Source organism: Engraulis encrasicolus, chromosome 19 (genome assembly GCF_034702125.1).
Source record: "Engraulis encrasicolus isolate BLACKSEA-1 chromosome 19, IST_EnEncr_1.0, whole genome shotgun sequence".
NCBI lineage: Eukaryota > Metazoa > Chordata > Actinopteri > Clupeiformes > Engraulidae > Engraulis > Engraulis encrasicolus.
Window position 1 is genome coordinate 19009758 of NC_085875.1, and position 21985 is coordinate 19031742.

At 42.9% G+C, this 21985-nt stretch overlaps 2 protein-coding genes across 3 annotated transcripts in view; both read left to right on the forward strand.

Annotated features, from left to right (window-relative positions):
• stard9 (StAR-related lipid transfer (START) domain containing 9) overlaps positions 1-18134 on the forward strand; it is a 70080-nt gene extending 51946 nt beyond the window's left edge. For both annotated transcript variants that reach the window (XM_063183750.1, XM_063183752.1), the window contains 12 exons: positions 281-740; positions 910-10512; positions 10672-10872; positions 12228-12411; positions 12986-13111; positions 13482-13581; positions 13881-14065; positions 14498-14562; positions 14945-15147; positions 15598-15677; positions 15843-16001; positions 16306-18134. In XM_063183750.1, the coding sequence (XP_063039820.1) occupies positions 281-740; positions 910-10512; positions 10672-10872; positions 12228-12411; positions 12986-13111; positions 13482-13581; positions 13881-14065; positions 14498-14562; positions 14945-15147; positions 15598-15677; positions 15843-16001; positions 16306-16407 (11468 nt within the window). In that variant the 3' untranslated portion in view covers positions 16408-18134. The remainder of the gene's footprint in view (positions 1-280; positions 741-909; positions 10513-10671; positions 10873-12227; positions 12412-12985; positions 13112-13481; positions 13582-13880; positions 14066-14497; positions 14563-14944; positions 15148-15597; positions 15678-15842; positions 16002-16305) is intronic.
• A 3294-nt stretch (positions 18135-21428) lies between these two features.
• The window catches only part of sptb (spectrin, beta, erythrocytic), a 67310-nt gene continuing 66753 nt past the window's right edge, over positions 21429-21985 (forward strand). The window contains exon 1 of the mRNA XM_063183754.1: positions 21429-21812. The gene's annotated coding sequence lies outside the window, so the exon portion shown is untranslated. The remainder of the gene's footprint in view (positions 21813-21985) is intronic.

Consider the following 21985-nt stretch of genomic DNA (forward strand, 5'->3'; position numbering starts at 1 on the left):
ATTAGTAACATAATCACTACAACATAAACTGCAACCTAGTATTCCAGCTATACATTCATGTACCGTTGTTTGTTTCATTCATTCCATTCATTTACCATTGATTTCACTGAGTTTATTGCATAATACAATCAATATTTGGTTATGTAGGCAACATACTATATACTTGGAAAACAATCCTGAAAATGTAAACGTAATAAACAAACAATAGAGCAACCACTGCTAGCAAGCAATAATGCCAAAGGTTATGTCTGATGATTCCAAATGTTCTTTTTACTAACAGTTCAACAGTGGGTCCTGAAGCAGAAACAGCGTCTAGCAGCCATAGAGCAGAAGGTGACCCACGAGCTGGGGGTGCAGACGGACTTGTTGACCCCTCCACTAATGCACTCGGGGTCAGGAGAAGGAGGTCAAGAGGACTGCCGACCTCCATCTGCGCTGGGCGACTGCAAGCGGGTGGTGCAGGAGGAGCTTCTCCGACATCACGCCCTGGGCCGAGTGGAGAACCGCGTGAGGCGCAAGCGGCTGCACTACCAGCTGCAGAGGATCGCACGCAAGCGCCATCTGCTGGAGGCCAAGCAAGAGCTGCAGCGATTGGTCAACAGCGTGCCCCCAGGACAGGAGGGACCGTCGTCTCTGGAGATGGAGTCAAGTTCAAGAGGGCGACCTGTCCTGCTGCGCCGGCATTCCTTTTCTGCAGATCTGCTGTCACGTCTCTATCCCCAGCACACACCCATTTTTAGGTGAATATGAACTTTTTTCCATTTATTTCATCATTTTAGTAGTTACCATTGTGTAGTAGTTGTCCATGTACAGTGTATGAAGTTAAATATTGCACAATACACCAGTATATTACATTTATTTATGACATGGCCATTTATGTATTTTGCAACTTTTCATATCTTTTTCCAGTCAATTCCTGAGGAGACACAGATCATCTGAGTTCATGTCGTTTGGCTATGGGCCAAGAAAGTACTCCTCCGATGACCGCCTCTCAGACCAGCCCATGAGAGGGCGCTCACAGACACTACCGTCGGGTTATGTCAGAAGAAGCAGGAGCAGAGCCAGGTCTTCGGAAAACCTAAAATCCCCTCTGAAGGACAGGAATACCACTGAGGCCAGTAATGGAAACTCTTCAGGGACCAAGACTGGCACAACCAGACGGGGGTCATTGCCTAGGAGCAGATCTAACAGTCAGAGTAAAGATACAACTCTAGATGAAAATTCCAGCAAGGCCTGCAAGAAACATTTGCCCATAATCAGCAAGGGTAGTCAGCAAAAGAACTCTTCAAAGGGTTCGCATGGAAGCAATAAGGGACTGGAGAAGATTCGAAAGGTTTTCTCACATTCGGTGGGGACTGGAATCAAAACGGCCTTAGCAAAGGTCTTCCGCAAGCCTCCACTAGGCCTGCGAGCAGGAAGGAGTGCAAAATCTTTCAAAACATCAGGGAAACCTTCTGGGAAGTCAGGCAAAGGCATTGAAGATTGTGAGACAACTGAAAAGCAAGGGAAAGCACCCCTGAAGGCAACAGTGTCTTTAGACAACCTCGAACACGCAGTAACAGCCTCTCCAGAAGTAGACCCCATACAGAGGCGATGGCATAGTGCCGAGGCCCTCTCGCCTCGACCCAAAAGGTCTGAAAGGGGACAGCAAGACCTGGCACAATGGATTGAGAGCCTCCAGGAAGAGGAAGGAAACATGTCAGACTGTGATAGCCTGTTCTCAACTGACTCGTTGTCCTCTGCATATGCTGCGGCCTTAGCGGAACAGCTCAGGCAAGAGGAAGGCGATCAGGAGCAGAGTGAGCCAGAGAGTGTGGACAGTCAAATGTCCGAGGACTCACTGGTCATGGCCGGCAGCGGAAAACATGCAACTGTGAGACCTGCTGTGAAACATATGCAGGCACCCAACAATCTTCTGCTCTGCAGTCAAATCCCACAGCCATACCAAGAGGAGAAGACCACTTTGGATAGCCATGTGCCAGATAAAATGGAGGCAGTTATGGAAGTGTTAGATGAGATGCCTGCAGAGGCTTACTGGAGCTTGGGTGGAACTCCAAAGATGAAAGTCCGTGCTGGTGGAATGTTCAAGTCTAACTGTGATAAACCCCTTTGTGTTGACTCTGACCATGAAGACAACCAAGCTCCATCAAAGATGAATGAACAACCAGCCAGCCCTCACTTAACTACTACAAGCACCCCTCGCTCCCTCAGCAATTGTAGTGTCAGGGAGCCTGAGAGTTTGTTAGCTTTAACAGACGCCTGGTCCTCCATGGATGCTGCAGATAGTCCAAGGATGCCTAGGCCCACCTCAGGCCACAAGGCTTCCCATGACCGACTGAACGAAAGCGAAAGGAGTTTAAGCCTTAGCTTTCAGGACCTGTCTGACCACATCAGTGGCTCTGACTGCCACAGTTCATTATCTGCTGAATCCACAGATGGTGAGAACACCACACTGCAGGTAGAGAAGTGCTGGGAATCTGACAAAAGTAGTGAGGAGGACCCACAAAGTCACTTTTTAAGATCATCAGAAGTTGTGCTCAGCTCAGGAAACACATTGACTCTGACGAATGTGGAGATGCTCAGCGAGACTGATGGCGAGCAGGTGAACTCCCAGGATGTTGAGGAATCTAAGCAGGACAGAACACAGGCCCTTGTGAATAAACAACTCATAGACTCACATGCAGCTGATGCACATAGTAGCCATGTTGAGATTATCAGTTCTAACAAAACTAAGCCAAGTCCAGTCCATGTGTCAAACAATAATACCCATGGCAGTGAGAACATGTCTGCCACAGCACAATCACAATTCTTGCATCTCAGTCCAAACTCAGCAATAGCTGATGTGTTGGACTCAAATCAGTTAATTCCACTAGGTAAAACAGCTACAGATTTAATCCACACTAATAGGACAGATTCCCCAGAGGTAAAGGAGAGTCTAGATTTTAAGTCCTCGAACATTGGTTGTCTGACTCATGGCAGTGAGATGTCAGTGAACTCTGATCTGCTGGATGCAAAGCACTTGGTTCCACAATGTCAAGGAGCTAATTTGCACATAAATCCCCAAGGCAGTGATGGGAAAAAACTTGCTCAAGCGACAGAAAACATCAAAAGTCATAAAACTACAGAATCTATCCAATCTGATAGAATGTGTTCCACTGAAGTGAAGGACAGCCTCAATGCCAAGTCTTCGAACATTAACAATCTGACTCCTGGCAGTGAGAACATGTCTGAACAATCACAATTCTCAGATCTAAGTCAGATGTCAGTGACTGCTGATGTGTTGGATTCAAAGCACTTGGTTCCACAATGTCAAGGAGCTAATTTACACACAAACCCCCAAGGCAGTGATGGGGAAACACTTGGACATGTGGCAGAAAACATCACAGATGAAATAGCTACGGAATCTATTCACACTAAGAAGACATATTCCACAGAGGTAACGGACAGGCTTGATTTCAAGTCTTCTGACAGTAGTCATCTGACTCATGAGTCTGAACAATCACAATTCTCAGATCTAATACTAAATTCAGTGACTGCTGGTGTGTTGGATTCAAAGCAGTTGGTTCCACAAAGTCAAGGAGAAAATGTACTCATAAACCATCAAGGTGTTGGGGAAACATGTGGCCATGTGGGAGAAAACATTAAAAGTCAGAAAGTTACTGAATCTAACCAAACTAATTGGACATATTCCACGGAGATAAAGGACAGACTTGGTTTCAAGTCTAACATTAGTTACCTGGCTCCTGACAGTCAGAGCATGTCTGAACAATCACAGTTCCCAGATCTAACTCAAATGTCAGTGAACTCTCATCTGCTGGATGCAAAGCACTTGGTTCAACAATGTCAAGAAGCTGATTTACACATAAACCCCCAAGGCAGTGATGAGAAAAAGTTTGCTCAAGTGGCAGAAAACGTCACAAGTCTAAAAGCTACTGAATCTATCCAAACTAATAGGACATATTCCACAGAAGTGAAGGACAGCCTCAATCCCAAGTCTTCCAACATTAACAATCTGACTCCTGGCAGTGAGAACATGTCTAAACAATCACAATTCTCTCAAAATCTTACTCCAAATGCAGTTACTGGTGATGTGTTGGATTCAAAGCAGTTGGTTACACAATATTGTGCTAATTTATTCGTAAACCCTCAAGACAGTGATGAGGGAACACATGGCCTTCTGGCAGAAAACATCAAAGATCAAAAACTTACAGAATCGAGCCAAACTAATAGGACATATTCTCCAGACGTAAAGGACAGACTTGATGTCAGCTCTACTAACATTAGTAATCTGACTCTCCATTCACGTAATAGTGAATGTAGTAAGACAGTCATTGACTCAAAAAGCACTTTAGAAAGAAAAGATGATCAGTTTCTTCTCAGTTCTACTCCTTATCTAAAATCGACAGTATCAGCAGCTGCCCCAGTTCCAGCAATTAACTCGGAATATCAAGTGAGTAACGTGTCAATACCATTGCTTTATCCTGCAGTTGAGGAAAATGGATGTTTCGAACATCTGTATGGACAAGGCAAATATGTAAATGCGTCTTCAAACTTGGTGGAAGAAATTTATCAGACTATTGAACCAAGCAAAGAAAGTGAATACTCTGAATTAGAGAAGGCGTCAACAAATGAAAATGATTGTGGTATAAGCGCAGATGTGAACCCTGTACATCATCCATGTGTTGCCACTGAACATCATTCTGTGTGCCAAAGTGGGCAGAGCACAGTTGTTCCTCAGTTGACTGATCGAGTAACTCAAATAAGTAAACAGGAGCCTCCTGTCAAACAAACAAAAATATTACCATGCCAGACTGAACTCGTACCACAATGCCAAGATAAAACTCAGCAAGTGTACACACCTTCTGGCTTGGCTGGAACCAATGATCCAAACGAAAGGGTGAATACTGTCAGTTCTCACCTATTAAGCAAGCCTGGCCCAGATTTGACCTTAACAAGCACTTTAAAAGGAAAATATGAGAAGTGCCTTGAAAATTCCAGTCCTTATCTCAGTTCCACAGTATCTGGAATTGTTCCTGCATTAGAGGAAAAGGGGCTTGATGTACCGAAAGAAGCCCAAATTAGTCATGGTACCAAAGTGGATGTTATCAGGTCATTGGAAAGGAGTGTTGGGGAGAACGCCAATAACGGCATTGATCATTCTGTTGAGGGCCACTGCAAAATTGCCAGCGCAGACATTCCTGTGTATACCAAAGATTTGCTGCCACACAGAAACACACGCCAATCAAAAGATGTGCTTGATAGTTTGGGGTATGTTTCTTGTTACACTACGACAGAAGCCAGTCACAATCAAGAGCTCGAATCTCAGAGTGTAATGTGCAGAAAGTCACGAAAAAGAAATAAAGATAGCCAAGATGCACTTTCAAGCTCATTGAAATTCCCCAAGAGATCACATTCTTCACCCCCAAAATCGATATGTCCAACTTCTCACCGAACTGAAAAAGACAACAAAGACAATTACAACAATCAACTGAACGAATCTTTCACGTGTAAAGATGAGCATCTAGTGACAAGCATGCCCTGCATTCTTTCAGAAGAGAAATGTGTTTCAGAGCAAAGTGTTGCGGAAAAGAACATTGAGAATACAGTGAAAATTACAGACCCTAAATTAGGCAGATGTGGCACAAAAAATGCTGATGTCATTAGTCAAAAAATATCTGAAGTGGTGCAGAAACATCTAGAAATGTCCATTGACAAAGATGAATTGGAGAGCCTGTCATTTGTTGTTAACAGTGATGCTAAGATTTCAATTCAAAATGAGAAAGCTCAAAGATGCAGTGTATCTTATCCTTCACCCTCGCAAACTGTACCACTGAAGTCAGATGAAAACAGCCCTAAAAAAGACACATCAAGTCTAAGCCAACAGCACGACCTCAGATCAAGTCCAATTCGTAAGGACCAAACAGGTTGTAGGACCACAGGGGTCAGTGAAAGCATGGACACGAAAAACCCAAGGAGCACTGCAGGGCACACAAATGAGGAAAGTTTAAACAAAGGCTCTTCTGTACTGCCACAACAGGATATCCCAAGGGAATTGCAAATGGGCAGTAAGTCGAAACGAGAAATAATACCCGGAGCATTCAAAGAACATGGAAAAGGGGTTCAGTCAGATGCATGTGTTTTTAGTGCCAGTGAGGGGGGAAGGGCTCTCAGTACTGTTGGCTCGATGCAGCACACAGAATCACATAATGTAGATGGCATGGAGAAACACAAGGCCTTTGTTATGACTGGATTACTCAGAGGATCGGAAAGCAGCGTGTCCCATTCTGTTGAGACTGCAGTTCGATCTTTATCTACAACATGCCTTAAAAGACAGTTTGCAAAAGATGTTATGAGTGCTTCTGAAAATGACATCAGTAACATATCAGTGCCAGTGTTGTTTTCTGGAGCTGGAGAAAAGGGCCGTTGTGAGCTGGCATATGGGCAGTTCCCACATTTGGATGAATCTTCAATTTTTGTAGATGAAATCCATGGTGCTAGGACTGTTGATCTAAGCAAAGCAAGTGAATATTCTGCACTGAAGAACACATCAACAGATGAAGATGGATTGAGTGCAAGAACATTTGTTGCCACTGAACATCATCCTGTATGCCAAAGTGGGCAGGGCACACTGGTTTCTCAGTTGAATGATCCGACAAGAAGTGAAAACTGTTTGCAAGAACCTCCTGTCAAACAAACAAAAATATTTCCATCTCAAGCTGAATTCACACTTCAGTGCCAAGATACACAATCAAGGCAGTCACACAATTCCTCTGAGTCTACTGAACACCTTGATCTGAATAATAGTCAGAATACATTTAGTTCCCACATGACAATGAATATCCCACAGCAGAGGACAGTTCAAACGTGTTCTAAAGTGTCTGTTGGAAACTCACTGAAATCTAAAGAGGTCGTTCAAGCTCGTGCTAGCATCCAGCAATATCCTACTGACAAAATACCATCAAATGATTCAAGTAGCATGATACTGAATGCTGAAGGAAAACAGCTAGGGCAAGATTGTCTTCAGGGGACTGAGAGAGGGAAATACAGTGCCACTGCTTTGTCTCAACGTGCATGCCATAAACCTCAATACTCCAATGTTGCTCCCCAATCATTCACAGACTCTGAGCAAAAACATTTCAAACATGTAGCTGTGGATGTGCCAACTGCCTCCCAAACAAAGACTAAGCCATTAAGTGACACAGGACCCAAGTATACTAACAGAATTGAATTGGAGGTTCCAAGTCATAGTAAATATGTAGCTGATGGATGCGATAAAATGGCAAAAGGAAAACAACAGCTACCTGTCCCATTACCTGAGCAACTGATCCATTTACAAGAGATCACCTCAAATATGAGGGTCAAATCTGAGGTCTTGATTGAGCTATCCAAACCAAGGACAACAAATTGCCAACTGTCAAAAAGTTCTGAAGACACTGACTCAATGGATAATTCTCAGATGAGTGAATATTCAGATTCCAAAGGTCATGCAAAAACTAAAGATGGTAAAGGCAGCAGAGTGGCCGATAGTAGGAAAGTGAAAACAAAAAGGTTTAGAAGAACTCAAGCCATGACTGTTCCAAGTACATCGAGTGAGTCAGTACTGGACACTTCATCTGAGGAAAATATTCTTGTTAAGATCCGTCAACAAAGATTGTCTACCAGGACTAAATCTGAAGCTCAGGCATATGGCAGACAACAAGAACCTAAACACAGCAGAGCAAGCCCATGTGAAATTCATGCTGATAGTCAAAATTCAAAAACGCCCTTGAGTAGAAGTCAAATTACAGTTGAGGGGAAAGTGAAAGACCAATATGTTTTGCAGTCTCCAGACCCTAAGTCCTCTTGTACTCCTGTTCTGTCACCACAAAGTTATGTGCGACCCTGTGTCCCCATGCAAAAGAACGAACCCACAGAGACACCACATGTCAGTGGGAGACCAGCAAAATCGAACCATGTTGCGGCACTAAGTGAGAATCTATGTAAAGCCACAGACAGTAATCATTTAAAGCCAATTTCAAATGTTTCTAAACAAAAAATGGAAACCTCAATGGAGAACACCACTCTTAAACAAGCAGACTCCGTTTTGCACTTTGCATCTGTTGATATCAACCCATTCATTCACCCATGGCAAGATACAGAGTCCAGTAAACCAACATACAAAAACCAAGTGTTTGGAAGCGCGGCGGAAATAGCAAGCAAGTACCCACTTCTCAACTGTCCAGACAAACAGATCACTAGATGTTCTAGCATGGATAATGGTCTCAATGTGGAGAACTCCCCATTCACCTCCCACCTCAGCACTTATGCAAACAGCAAGGGACTCTCTAGCACCCTTAGCAGTGTGGAGGATTTTAAAGAGCGTGTTGGCGCCAAGTCTCACCGCATGACGTGTCACCACTCCTCTTTAGATGCAGATGGGGGAAACATGACTGCTGTGTCTTGTGGCTCTGCTGACAGCAGTGCCTCTGTCGATCTGGGGAACAGCTCTGGTCCAGTGGATGAAATAATGTTGGTGTATCCCTCGCAGCAAGATTCCCATTCCCATGAACATGAGGGGTTCAGCATGTGCGACCACAGCACACAGACTATAACTCCAGGTGGACACCTCAAGAGAAGGAGGTGTCATCACAGGAGCAACAGTCAGGTTGACACTTCCCTGAAACCGAAAGTTCCTGCCACTTGGACCAGTCTTCAGGACATGTCTGCTCACCTGTCTCAGCTTATACACAACACGTCAGACCTTCTAGGTAATATTGAATGTATGAGGAGTGGGGCCACACAAAGACAGGAGCATACACGGATGAGTAGAGTGTCCAAAAGATCTGTAAGGCAAACCAATATGAAGGATGGGTCGACACAAACAGTGCTGGATGTTGGAATACAAACTGAAGCAGTGGAGAGACAAGTGGAAGACCCTTCAAAGGCACATACAACTACAACTCCAGACCTGAGTCCCAGAGCCCATGAGGTAAATGTTATCGTAAAAGTCATTGGTCCAAACTCACTCAGTGCATCCGAGGGTGACGATATTACCCTTTCATTGTTTGACACAGGAAAAAGTAGAAGGCTTTCTGACTATATCAAGAGCATGCCTGACCTACGAGAGAACAGGTGTCAATCTGCTGTCCGATCACAATCTAAAGTCACCCCTATGAAAGTTCCCTCTTTGGAGACAGTGTTGCCAAGCGACAGCCACATAACCCCTGATCTTTCTCCCATTTTCCCCAAAGGCCTTCTCTTTGACAAACCCTCCCCCTCAGGCTCTGCATCATCACAAGTCAACAGATGTTTCTCAGACATTGATGTTCCAGAAACTCAAACACAGAGGAGAACGACTAAGCCTTCTTCTGGCAAGCAAGTTAGCTTCACTGACCGGGCCTCATCCCCTATTCTCACAGTCGAAGCTGGTGTAGCAGGGCGAAAAGACCAACATTTCAAAAGATCATCTACGCCACGTTATGACACAGCTGAAAGACACTGCCATATTGAATCACAGAGTTACACCAGCAAAATCAGTTATCCAAGGACTGAATACTCTCAGGCTACCTCCATAAAGTGCACCCCTGGAGAACTTCAGACCTATGAACTAAGGAAGACATTTAGCTCCTCAGATATATCAATTGGAACCATCTCTACTGGACATATCAGTGACCTTAGCAATTCTACTTCAGATGTTTCGCATGGATTCTTAGTCAACTCAGCTCAAGGCAAAGCACATAATGTTGGAAACATTCATCATAGAAATGCTACTTTAAAGGGAAATAGTCAGACTCCTTTGCAAGGAAATGTCTGTCCGCTAAGTGTAAAATGGGTGCCTTCTCCCTCGCACCACAACTTTTCATACCAGCAGCCTGACCTCTACAAACAACAACTGAGACATCAGATGGAGCTTTTTTCATCCTTTGATGAACAACCGTTGCTAGGCCATCAATACATTACAAAACCACACAGAAACCCAGAAGATCAGGAAGCTGAATTCAACCAGTCTTTTGAGGTACCCGGTAGACACCCAACTCTGGAACATCAGGATGATGACCTCATGTCAGTTGCTCCAAGTGAGTGCAACACTGATGTTTTGGTTAGCATCAATCCCCTCAAAGAAACCCATCCTCCACCAAATGAGCAAATGGTCCCCGAAGACTTACCACTGCACAACAAATTCAACAACTGGTCAGGACTAAGTCAACATGGACGATCGCAAGTCACCAGGAGTACTCGCGACAAAAGCAGCTCTGTGCAGAACATCCTACAGTCTGAGAGCCTGAACTCCAGTTTTAACACCCACTCAGTTGTGCAGAAAGATGGCAGGATGAGTGAGATAGAGAGACTGCGTAAAGAGAGAGAGAAAGTGATGGCCAGTGTGCACTTGGAGATGAACCCTCACCAGCTGACCGTGGAAATGGCAGAGGCGAAGTTGCATTACGGGCAAGGAGAGACAGACGCCTTGCTGAAGGCACTGAAGTCCCCAACAGAGCAATCACCTCCAATTACCAAGCAGTGCTTGTATAACAGGTACGTTTTCTTTCATTATTGAATTTGTAATTGCAGATATTGTGAGAATTGTGTGTCATTCATTTGATGTAGAATAAAACCATATTGCTTTTCATTAAGTAGTATAGGTTTGAAGTACTTGTGATTATCTAAAGCCTTTCTTGTGTTGTTTCCTTGAAGGCATAGGAGGAGTATCGAAGGGTTGAGAGAGGAGAGAGAAGCTCGTCTTCAGACCTGCCGTCGTGCTCGTAGCCTCAGCCCCAGCAAACATGGCAGCCTTGTCGCTCATGACCTCAACTCCTCCCCTAAGGCCAATCACACCCCTTCAGGCAGGCGGGAACATCTTCAACACCTGCGGCAAGAAGTGGTTGACACTAGCAGGTGAGGAGCCTATAAAGCTTATTATCTCCCTGGATCAATAAATACAGCTCCAGGCCACTTTATTAGAATAGCATGAAAAAGTTGATTTATTTCCATAATTCCATCAATAATGTTAAACTGTCATGGATTGTAGATGCATGGCCCAGTTGTTTAACTATTCCAATCATTCAAGTTTTTCTTTTTACATAATTTGGCCTTCCAGCTCAAAAAACCCATGAATTGGGAAATTCGCATTATTAGAATGTTGTAATAAAATCACAATTTTCTTCATCAAAATTCGTTTCACATCAGTGCACATCAAATCAGTTGAAATTTGGTACTTTCTACATAACATGCAATGTTCAATACTTGGTTAGGACTCTCTCTGTCTTAATAACGGCCATGATGCGTTTAACATTGAAGTCAATGGCAGAAACAGTGCATGGGAGTAATGAAAGCCAGATATCCTTGATGCTTTGCCGTCAGCTGTTCTTGTTTGTTGACCTGGTGTCCCACACTTCACTCTTCAATATACCCGTAGATACCCATGCTACGTTTTGGTGTTAACTCACCAGTTTAATTCTAACTCAACAGAAATAAAACCCCATTCATTTTCAATGGGGTTTCATTTCTGGTGATTTAGAATTAAACCGGTAAGTTAGCGACAAAACGTGGCATGGAAATCTACAGGGTATATTGAAGAGTGAAGTGTGGGACACCAGGTCAGCTATACAAAAACAGCTGACGGCAAAGCATCAAGGATATCTGGCCTTCCATTACTCCCATGCACTGTTTCTGCCATTGACTTCAATGTTAAACGCATCATGGCCGTTATTATTAATAATATTAAGACAGAGAGAGTCCTAACCAAGTATTGAACATTGCATGTTGTGTAGAAAGTACCACATTTCAACTGATTTGATGTGCACTGATGTGAAACAAATTTTAATGAAGAAAATTGTGATTTTATTACAATATTCTAATGATGCGAATTCCCCAATTCATGTTTTTTTTTAGCTGGAAGACCAAAATGTGTAAAAATAAACAATTTAATGATTGGAATAGTTAAAAAACTGGGCCATGAATCTATAATCCATGACAGTTTAACATTATTGATGGAATTATGGAAATAAATCAACTTTTTCATGCTATTCTAATAAAGTGGCCTGGAGCTGTATGATTGATCACTACCAGTGACATGTTATTGACTGAGATGTTGATTTATCAGTTCAGCACTTAATTTTGTAATTTTATTATTTTTCATGTCTGCACTTCTTCTCCACAAGTTTTAACAGTCTCACAATTCTCAAGGTCTCACAATGTCATTTAGCTTCAGTATGCAGTAATAATAATATAGTGAACGTTTCTTTTCCCAGAGTTCCAGAGCCTCAGAGGAGAGGCCGTCCGTGTCCTTCAGAGATCGAGATCCTGTTGCGAGACTACAGCCGCGCTCGTGAGGAGGCAAGAACGGAAATCGCCCGAGCACGGGACCGGCTTCGTGAACGCACGGAGCAGGAAAAGAGACGGCTGCAGCAACAAACGCTGTCTCAAGTGGTCAGGGTGAGAAAACGTTTATTCTTTTGTCGATTCCCTTAAGCTTCAGACTCTATTCAAGGATTCAAGGATATTTATTTGTCATGTACATAGAGACACTTTCGTGTCACTTGTAATGAAATGCATGGCCGGTGCAAAACAAGTGTGCAGAAGAAGGGTGAAGAAGAAATAAAATAAAAATAAAAGGTGTGTGTGTGTGTGCGTGTGTGCGCGTGTGCGCGTAGTAAAAAAAGCTCTTTCTCAGTTTCACATTTGGGTTCAAATGTGTAGACTTACTGACCTCTTTGAGTTTTTCATTATCATAATTCAAAGTGTTGAATTGGGGTCACAGACATGTGGTGTATTGTGTATCAGTTGATTACCATCACAGTTTGAAAGATGTTTGCTTAAGTGGGGAAGTAATGGACCAGTGAAAGCCTTCCTGTGCAATAAACAGGCCAGCTGGGTCTGATTTCACTGGGTCTGATTTTCAAACAGTCCTTTTAATAAAATAAAAACAAAAGAAAAAAATGTACATCTATCAAACTTTTTGTTGATCAATTTCCTTAATGCGTGCCATGTTTCTGTGTCCCCTGTCCAGGATGACCTGCGCTTTCGTAACAGGGTGAGCAACAGCACTCTCTGCACCGGCTCCAGCCTCAGTCTAGCCTCCAGCCCCACTTCAGGATACAACAGCAGCAACCCTGCCATTGTCCGAGACATGCAGGTACAGTTTGGAAAACTTGTCTTTGCAGATAATATTTCACATGTAGTCATGTCCGCCAACTATCAGGACACTGTTACAAGCTACTCTCCAGTTGAAATTGTCTGTTTGCTTTGTTGTTTGTGGATCACTATTATTGTTTGTTGTGTTGTTCTTTGTGAACCATGATAGTCTGTTGTGACAGTACCTTTAGCCTACTATACTGCATGACTTGCCTGCAGTGTCTTCAGATGTTTGTACTGAATCATTGATCGTCCGTATTTTGTGATATCTGTGTGGCTGAAATTGCAGTTAAACATACTGGACGACTTCATATCTGCCATTCAGCCCTTGCAGTATAAATAATATGTTTACTGCTGCTTGTTTCGCTCAGGTGGCTGGAGCATCAGAGTCGGGGTCCAAGGTGGTGGCCCGTCCTCCTATCGCTGCATGCCATAATATGAAGTTGCAGAGAACATGGACATCAGCCCAGGGTGAGCCATGAACCATGAAATGACACACAGAGCGATTGTGGAAACAAAAGTCGTTTGTGGAAACAAAAGTCGTTTAATAAAGTCACTGCATGACATCAGGACACTGCTATCTGGTTTATAAATCTGCCGCCGGGAATTATTATCTCGTGTGGAAAATCCAATAACCTCACCAATTTTTTCTTTATTTTTTATACTCTCTGTCTCTTTTCTTTTTTGCTTTTTTGTCCCTGTCTGACCCCTTGCTTTTTTCTTTTTCTTCTCTCCCTCTCGTCTTTTTTCCTGTTTTTTTCTCATTTTAGATATTCGTCTGGAGCAGCAGCAGGGGTCAGAAAGGGACTCCGCCGTTCCTTCAGCCTCTGCCTCGGCTTCCCCCTCCTCCCCTCCATCTCTCCGTCCGCGAGCCCTCTCTTTTGGCTCCCCCTCTTCTCTGGCCACCGCCTACCAGGACATCGCCTCTCGTGCCCTCACTCACGCACTGGCAGAAGTAAGACATATTGATCCGTGCTTCCTATATTTATCAGCAGCTGAACTGGGTTCAAAAGGCCCAGGCATGTTTGCACGACCTCCTCTAAACTATGGGCCGGTCTCTAAATAAATAAATACAAATCCATCAGCATCTGCCCCTGAGAACTGTCGGCCCACCGGGGAATGCCCTGTGTGCCAGACTACCAGCCCTGCTTCATGCTCAAAGTTTTCATTTTTAAACAGTCTTTGCAATCCTTTGCATTTAAATTGAAAAAATATTAGTAATCAGTTGGGTAGCGATAGTTACAGACTTCTGAGCAGAAGTCACGTCTTAACTAAAATGTATATCTCCATATACAATAGAACAGACCACAATCTCTTAGCAAAAAAAAAGTGCATTCTATTTTCCATGATCTTAATAACTAAGCTTCTCTGCTGGTTGCTGTTGCAGGTCCGTTTGGCCAGCGCTGGGCAGTTGAGCAACCTCTTGGCTGGGAAGAGCGCAGCTGGATGGAGGTTTGTGTTGGACCTTTTTGTTCTCTAGTTGGCATGGCCCTATTGGTGGAAAGTACATCATGAGCATCTGTTATATATACACTAATATTTTATTGGATTTTAGATCATGAGTGTGCTTTGAAAAGATGCAGTGTGCAAGCACAATGTTCTTTGTTTTTGGCTCTGGTCTGCATATTGTGCATCTTGACAGAACACTTGCGTATGCTTATAAACGCTGATCTGAGCAGATTACCTTCAGAAAGAACTAACAGCAGCAACTAAATTTACCTGCCTCATTGCTGACTAAATGCAAATGTTTGTGCCTTTGTGTGCGTGCGTGCGCGTGTGTGTGTGTGTGTGGCTGTGCGTGTGGGTGGGTGCATGTACGTATGTGTGTTTGCAGGCATCAGGGTACAGAGCGTGGGGTGCAGGTGTTCCACAAGTCTGCGCCGAGGGCCACCGTGCACGGCTTCCTGGGGGCCATGGAGCTGCAGAGGCCCTTGGAGAGCCTGTGGGGGGTGGTGCGGGACCACTCAAAGGCCCACCTCTACAACCCCTCTGTCAGCTCCAGCTGGACACGAGCACTGGATGACAGCACTCAGCTCGGTAGGTACCTCAAAATATTAATCCATGGCCCATGCCTATCATTCTGCTAAGGTGGCGAGATAATATAATGTTAAGCAGCAGTTGTACAGTCGCGGAGTTTGTTAACATCTGAATTGTTTGCCCTTTCATGCCATTTCAGTATTTCAAGATTTTATCTTGTTAATGAAGCGGTCCCAGCGGGTACCTCTCAACAGTGCTTCTACCCACACTGATACTGTTTGCTGTACTGCAGCTTGGGTGGTTAAACAAAAATCTACAATTTACAACACCAAATATCATTAGTACTTTTGTAACCGCATTGTTTATGATGCTTGCGTTGTTGATATTTCGCCAATCATAAAATCCTAATACTCAGGTCAACAAAGCATGCGGTAAGTCATGTTTTTCTTTAGGTTCACTGCAGAGTAGTAGACCTACATAGACTTATTGTGAACTGCATTTGTTTTGTAGTTTACATGCTGAGCAACCCTTCTTCCTTCAACCTGAAGCAACCGCGAGATTTCTGCTGCATCAGTGTCGAGGCAAAACAGGTCAGCTTGATTCTATGTTCATCGTTTGTACACGTCCAGACTCCAAATATACTCCCATACTGACATAAACACCACACCTACACTACATATATAATTTCTGTTTCTATATACAGTATACACAAGTCTTAAACAGATTTCCATGGGGTTTTTTTTTACCTTCTGAAGGAGAGGCGGTGTGTGCTGGTTATGCAGTCTGTGTATGAGGAGTCTCTGCCGAGACCCAGTGTGGATGCCGTCCGGGCCGAAGTGCTGCCCAGTGCATGGATCTTGCAGCCCAGCCGCAAGCACGGCCAAGACTGCGTCACTGTTATATACATGCTGCAGGTACGCAAGAGCTCACATGAACAGACACTGTACAGTATATCTACAAAAGCACTCAGAGAGCGCAGAATGTGAGGTTTCAAACAAGCGAGCGGACAGATAGACACCTGCAAAAATATTAACTCCTCGGCCGAAGTTATCAGCATATTTTAACTTTTTAACAACTCTTGATATAATGTAATGACTCTTTACACAATTAACTGTAGGCCTAATGACTCTGCTTTTAGTTAGTCTGCCATATTTGTTTACCACATTTACCTTTTTGACTCTCACTCCTATCTTTTCCTCTCATGTCCTGTTCCAACAGGTGGACTTGGGTCCCCCAGCCCTTCCTCACAGATTACTAGGTGCTATTGCTCGAAAACAGGCCTCCGTCATCGCTGAGCTGGATGCATTTCTCTCCCTGTGAATATGTAGTTACTACATCTGTTTGCAAGCTAAAGCAAAGTTGCTAGGCTTGTCAAGACCGCAATGACCACTGGCTATATAGTATGGAGCTGGGGTGTGTTTCCCAATACCACAGTTGCTAGCTATTTAGCAACTTTGTTGGCTGGCAATGGTTCCATTGTGACCAACAAAGTAGATATTGTTGTTAGTGACTATAGGTTTTTGGTTGAAACGGACACCAGTATAGAATAGCAGCTATCTCTTGCAAGAGCATTGTAGCTAATAGGAAACAAGTGCTTCTGCATGCTACCATGTACATTAGCTTAGCTCTGAAGTAGACCTACTGTGTGTTTTGTGTCAGTAGCTTGCAGTTATACATGTGAACACTTCCACTTACGGAGGTCTTAACTTAAGTCCTCACTGAAATTTGCACCATTCTATTTTTTTACTAGTAAAATTATGTGTGGCGTTTCTTTGACTTCACTCTATATTCGCACTGAAATGTATATATGTGAATCAGCTTATCTTCTTGTTTCTTAATGAAGTGTTTTTATACTGGAGTTTTGTATAATCTATTTCAATCACGTTGTGCCAAAGAGCTAGCATCAGTTCTTGTTGTTTATGACATTTATTTTAATCTAAATGTTCTCTTTTGCACTTTTTTTTAATTCCAAAGTGCTCCTTACTTTTTACAGAATCATCCATGAATCTTTAACACACATGTAAAAATCATACAATGAAGAATTAAGTCTTATATTTTGTTTTTCAATATATTTTTTGTAGCCCAACAGAATTGGATGCCTGGTACTTTATAAGCTGAGTTGTTGCAATCAAAACGGGTGGCGGAAAGAATATTATATTTGGTTATTATTTTGCTATCAGTAATTTTTTTACTTGAATTTTTTTATTTGAATTTACATGAAGGATATTGGCGTCCTCTCACAGTATGTAAAAGTTAATGGAATATCAAGTGCTGTAGCATGGGCAGGTTCACCTGTAAATTCTGGTGCATATTGCAAGTATATGTTTATTCCAGCCTATATGAACAACTGTCTGTAGTTTACCTTCTCAATCTTCTAGGCCAAGTGAGTGGACATTTAGCATTAAAAATATTTTTGACATCATAGCAGCCACTCTCAAGGATCAAAATAATGACATATATGCACTAAAATGTATGATTATACTTAAAAGGTCTATTTGTAAACCTGTGTTCTTCTGATAAGCTTAATTTATGTCTGTCTATTATTAATGCCTTCAGTATTTTTTATTTGGAATGTGTACATTAAGAGTCTTCAGAGTCGATGGGAAAGCAGTGGAAAGTTACCAGTAAACTCTTATCATAGTTTGTCATTCCATTTGACATGAATTTACTGTAACGAGCTGTAGACCAGTGGCAGCACATCTTGTCAAATCATATCTACGTCTTATCGTTTACAAAGATTTTAAATCTTTGTTTTTGTTGGAACACTGTCTTGATTCCACATCGAACCCCAAAATGAAGGACCAGTTTTCTGTGAGACTAGACAGGGAAACTTTACAAAGGAAATGTTCTCCTTTAAGTTTTAGAATAGATGTTACATCATTCTACAACCATAATCTATCTTGAAAAAATGTAGCATTTGACAAGAATGTGCACCATTTAAATATGTAATTTATCATTTATGTTTGTTGCATTTCTTCTGTATCTGAATATTTTTATACGTCTATGACATGTTTTAATTTATGTGCATAAGTGTATCATTTTCTTAAATACACACAGTTTTTCCACATATTCAACTGTCTGCTTTATTTCTGTTTGTTTGGATTGCAACTTTTTAAGTTAAGTGGGCACCAGTGGGCACCAGTTAACCTTGCTCTGTCTGTCATTTAGGCCTGAATGCCTTCTCTGAAAAAGTTGGGTCTCTACACCATGCAGGAGGGTACACATAGAGTTGCTCTTTATCACTGACTTTATATAAACCAAACAAAAAAGATCTACACTTCTTTATTGATGGACAAACCACTTTTAATGAAAATTTGCACATAAAATCAACATACTGTATGGCTTGTGGTGTCAGTTAGCTGGAGGAGGCTTTTGGAGGCAGTAGATTAACCTTGAAGCAGTGGGACATTTCCTAAATTCTCAAAGGCACCTAGGCCTACCTGTAATAAATATCCTTCGATCCCCTGGACAGTGTTTTTCGTAGAATGTGATTATTAATACCGTTTCTTACCAACATGATGCCCCTTAAAATATTTCGATAGGCCCAGAACAGTGTTTTGTTTAATTGTTTGTGCAGTAGGCCTACTGTCTGCTTCATTTAGTGCAGTACTGTCTGACCTCATAGACATGTAGTTTACCATTTTGTTGACCAAGGTGTGGTGCAGCAGGGGTGATAGCAGTCCGGCGCCGCGCCGGAAATCCGGCGTAGCGTGGCTGTAGAAAAAAATAAAATAATAATTTCCCCAAAATTAATAAAATAATAAACTATCGCGTAGGCCTTCATTAATGTATGGTGAAAATAAATGAGCGCGCAACAGCCTGTTGTAAGAGACGCGAAAGGAACCCAAATGAGCAGCAGCCCATAATTGTATCATCCCGACATCTTACTGAAAAATGTATCAATTTGTTACGTCTTGCTCTTGAGTCACTCACCACATCACTGGCGGCAGTCTTCTAGTTCTAGTGAAAGGAGAAGTAGATTGGCTGTCAGTATGCACAGTAAAGAGAGTTCTAGGCCCCTACTGGTTACCCTTCTCAGATATTTTCACTGTCGACGGAGGCAAATCCAAAAATGGCATCTCGTTATACTGAAGAAACGGAAGAAAGTACTATAGGCCAAGTCTAGACCATTTGGATTCCGATAAAAATTAGCAACTATTGTTAGCACAAATCCACATGGCTTGCTAGTTGTGATGGGTGTGTTGAACCGTGTGGATGTCAGTGGAATACTAGTGAAATGCTGTGATCATGAAAACGTTTGAAGGTAAGGCCATTTAGTTATTAATTTGCCCACTGTGGCATGTTGGCTTGGGCCCGAATGATTTTGCCTTGCGCAGGTTACTCCAAAAACCTGACCATAAACGGCTTATTGATGCGCATAAACGGGCTCAGTGAGAGTATATGTTTGAAATAGGTTCGTCTATTTTCCTCATTTATGTGCGCTAAATTTATCTGCGCAATGTTGACAAACTTTGATGGAGATGGACGTTCTTTCAAAAAAAGTCTGTATGCTCAAAACGGTAGGCTATTGCTTTGCCCGTCATGATACTTTTTTTCTAGGTGTAGTGCGTAAATGTGGTCTGCATTGGAATAGCGGCTACCATTGCGACATGTCCAAATGACAATGGAATGCTTGGATCGCTAATGTTTGGCAAGCCTAGTTAGCCTACACCCCTTGTAGGCTAGTGTGAGCTGAGTTTGTGGATTTTGGTCTTCTGTTGATTGAGGGATGGTGCTTTGCGTCATTCCTGACAAACCACGTGTCAAACTGATTTCAGGGAGATGTTTATATTAGTTATGCTGACTAAACCAACGCGCTCTGTGAAAACCCCCAAACAGCCTCGCACAGGTTCACACAGCCTTTCTCTCTCGCGCGCTCCCTGTCGTAGCCCTTCTGCGTAATCGAATCCAGTTATTCCACGCACGATGCACAGGTTGTATTGTCTGCACGCTCTGGGCTACTTAATCCCTACTCTCGGGCAGGGGGCAATTGTCAATATCAGACTCTCATGAACTTCAAATACTTGGCTTGCGTTCATGTGGCCACCACGGTGTCACCTAGACATGCAGTGAATGTTCATCTTATCTTCACGCCCTGTGCTATTTTCATGTAGCTTAATTCGGTACTGTCTTTGTTTTTGTTGCTTTCTGTTATCTTTTCAACTCGTACATTGTAATGGGCGTGTGTACACGCGCGTGATTTTCATGTATTTTAATTGACTACAACCCAATGCGAAAGTCGCGCAGTAGTCACACAGGCTATATATACTGTCCTGTTCGTAATAACCACTGGTTCTGTCATCCGTGGAGTCGAAATATGCGATGTGAACGTGGGCCTGCATGTAGCCAATCATGCGCTTGTGCCCTAAATATCATGTACCGGTAATTAAAGGGCGTTTCCCTACAACGGAAAGGCAGGGGTTATAGCACAGCCCTTAAACAATCTGTGGTTATAGGTAGACCATGGGGCCACGAGTAGGCTATCTAAACGTATGTCCAGTAGCCTATACAAGTTATATGAGCAATGTCCCAATGAAAATGAAACTTATCAGCTTGCAGCAAATGTCATGTCATTTAAAAGTATTGCTCAATTAATTGGTAATCTCACCTCCTCTATTTTGGACAGAGTGTAGTTACTGTACTTTGGAGTAGTATTGCCTCCTACTGACCTGTCTTGGTATGGCTGCTACATATGTAGCTTTCAGTTAATTCAATGTGGTAAAATATGCACCATGTTTTCAGAAAATGCATTCTGGTGTTGAAATGTTGCATTGGTTCAATACCCACCTCAATAACTTTAGTGCAACATCACAAGCCTAGAATGCATTTCTAACTGCATACGTTGGTATTCGTTTTTTACAGCTAGAATTGAACGTGGTGGTCAGTTTCTTTCAGCCAAGTGCTGTAGCCTACCAACAGGGAAATGATCTGTGTTTTCGTGAATAACACTATAGAAATAATGCAAAAATGAAAACATTATCTTAAATGTTTGAATAATGTGTTTGAATAATAATAAGGCCTACATTACGTCTCATATGCAGTATGTCCCGTCGTCCCCCGGCCCCCCCTCCCCGACCAGGAAAAAAGTTCAGGCTCAGGATTTTTTTTCACTATCACCCCTGGGTGCAGTCATTGAATTTAAAATGTGTTTTAAACTAATAGTTTAGTGGCATGGCATAGGCCTACTGTCATTATAGGAGGACGTTTTATGAATTAAAAAAAGTCGAAGGGCATTTTCTTTGAAATGTGTTTGAGCCATGCCCCCAGTCTGATTGGACATTTGCTGAGCGTAGTGACAGCGACAGAGAGAAAGGTGACATTTCTGAGTGGGGCGGGGGGAGGTCGCAGTGCCCACAACTGTGGTTGAGCATGTATCTGAGGGGGTGCGCAGGGGCGCCTGCCATTTAAAGTCACTGGCACTCGTCAGGAATGTGCGTCCCCTGCGCAGTGAGGCTCGGCGCTCTCTGAGAGCATTTTATTTTTAACACTTTGGGTGGGTCGAACGAACGCCGGCTGATGGGAATGACCGTTGTGTGCGGCGACCCTCCATGTTCCAGTCCCTGTCCCGTACCCTCCTCACCTTACTCCCACCACTGTACGGATCCACGGCCGTGACCCAGATCTTTTAATGGAATTATAATTGGATTGTTCAACCTAGGAGGGTGGAAAAAAGAAGACTTGAAGAAGAGGAGTAACGCAGATTAGGCAACGTTTTCCATTTGCAGGTAAGAAAGTTACAACTGTTGAAACTTCGGTCATGAAAAGTTCCTGGTGAAACGGTTCTGCTCCACGCGGAATGCCGTTTATTATAACATCCATAAAATGTTCTCTTTGGGAAATAGGCTAAGTGGCTGCTGAATTAATACTTTAGCCCATAGCTCTTTGTAAATTTAGCACA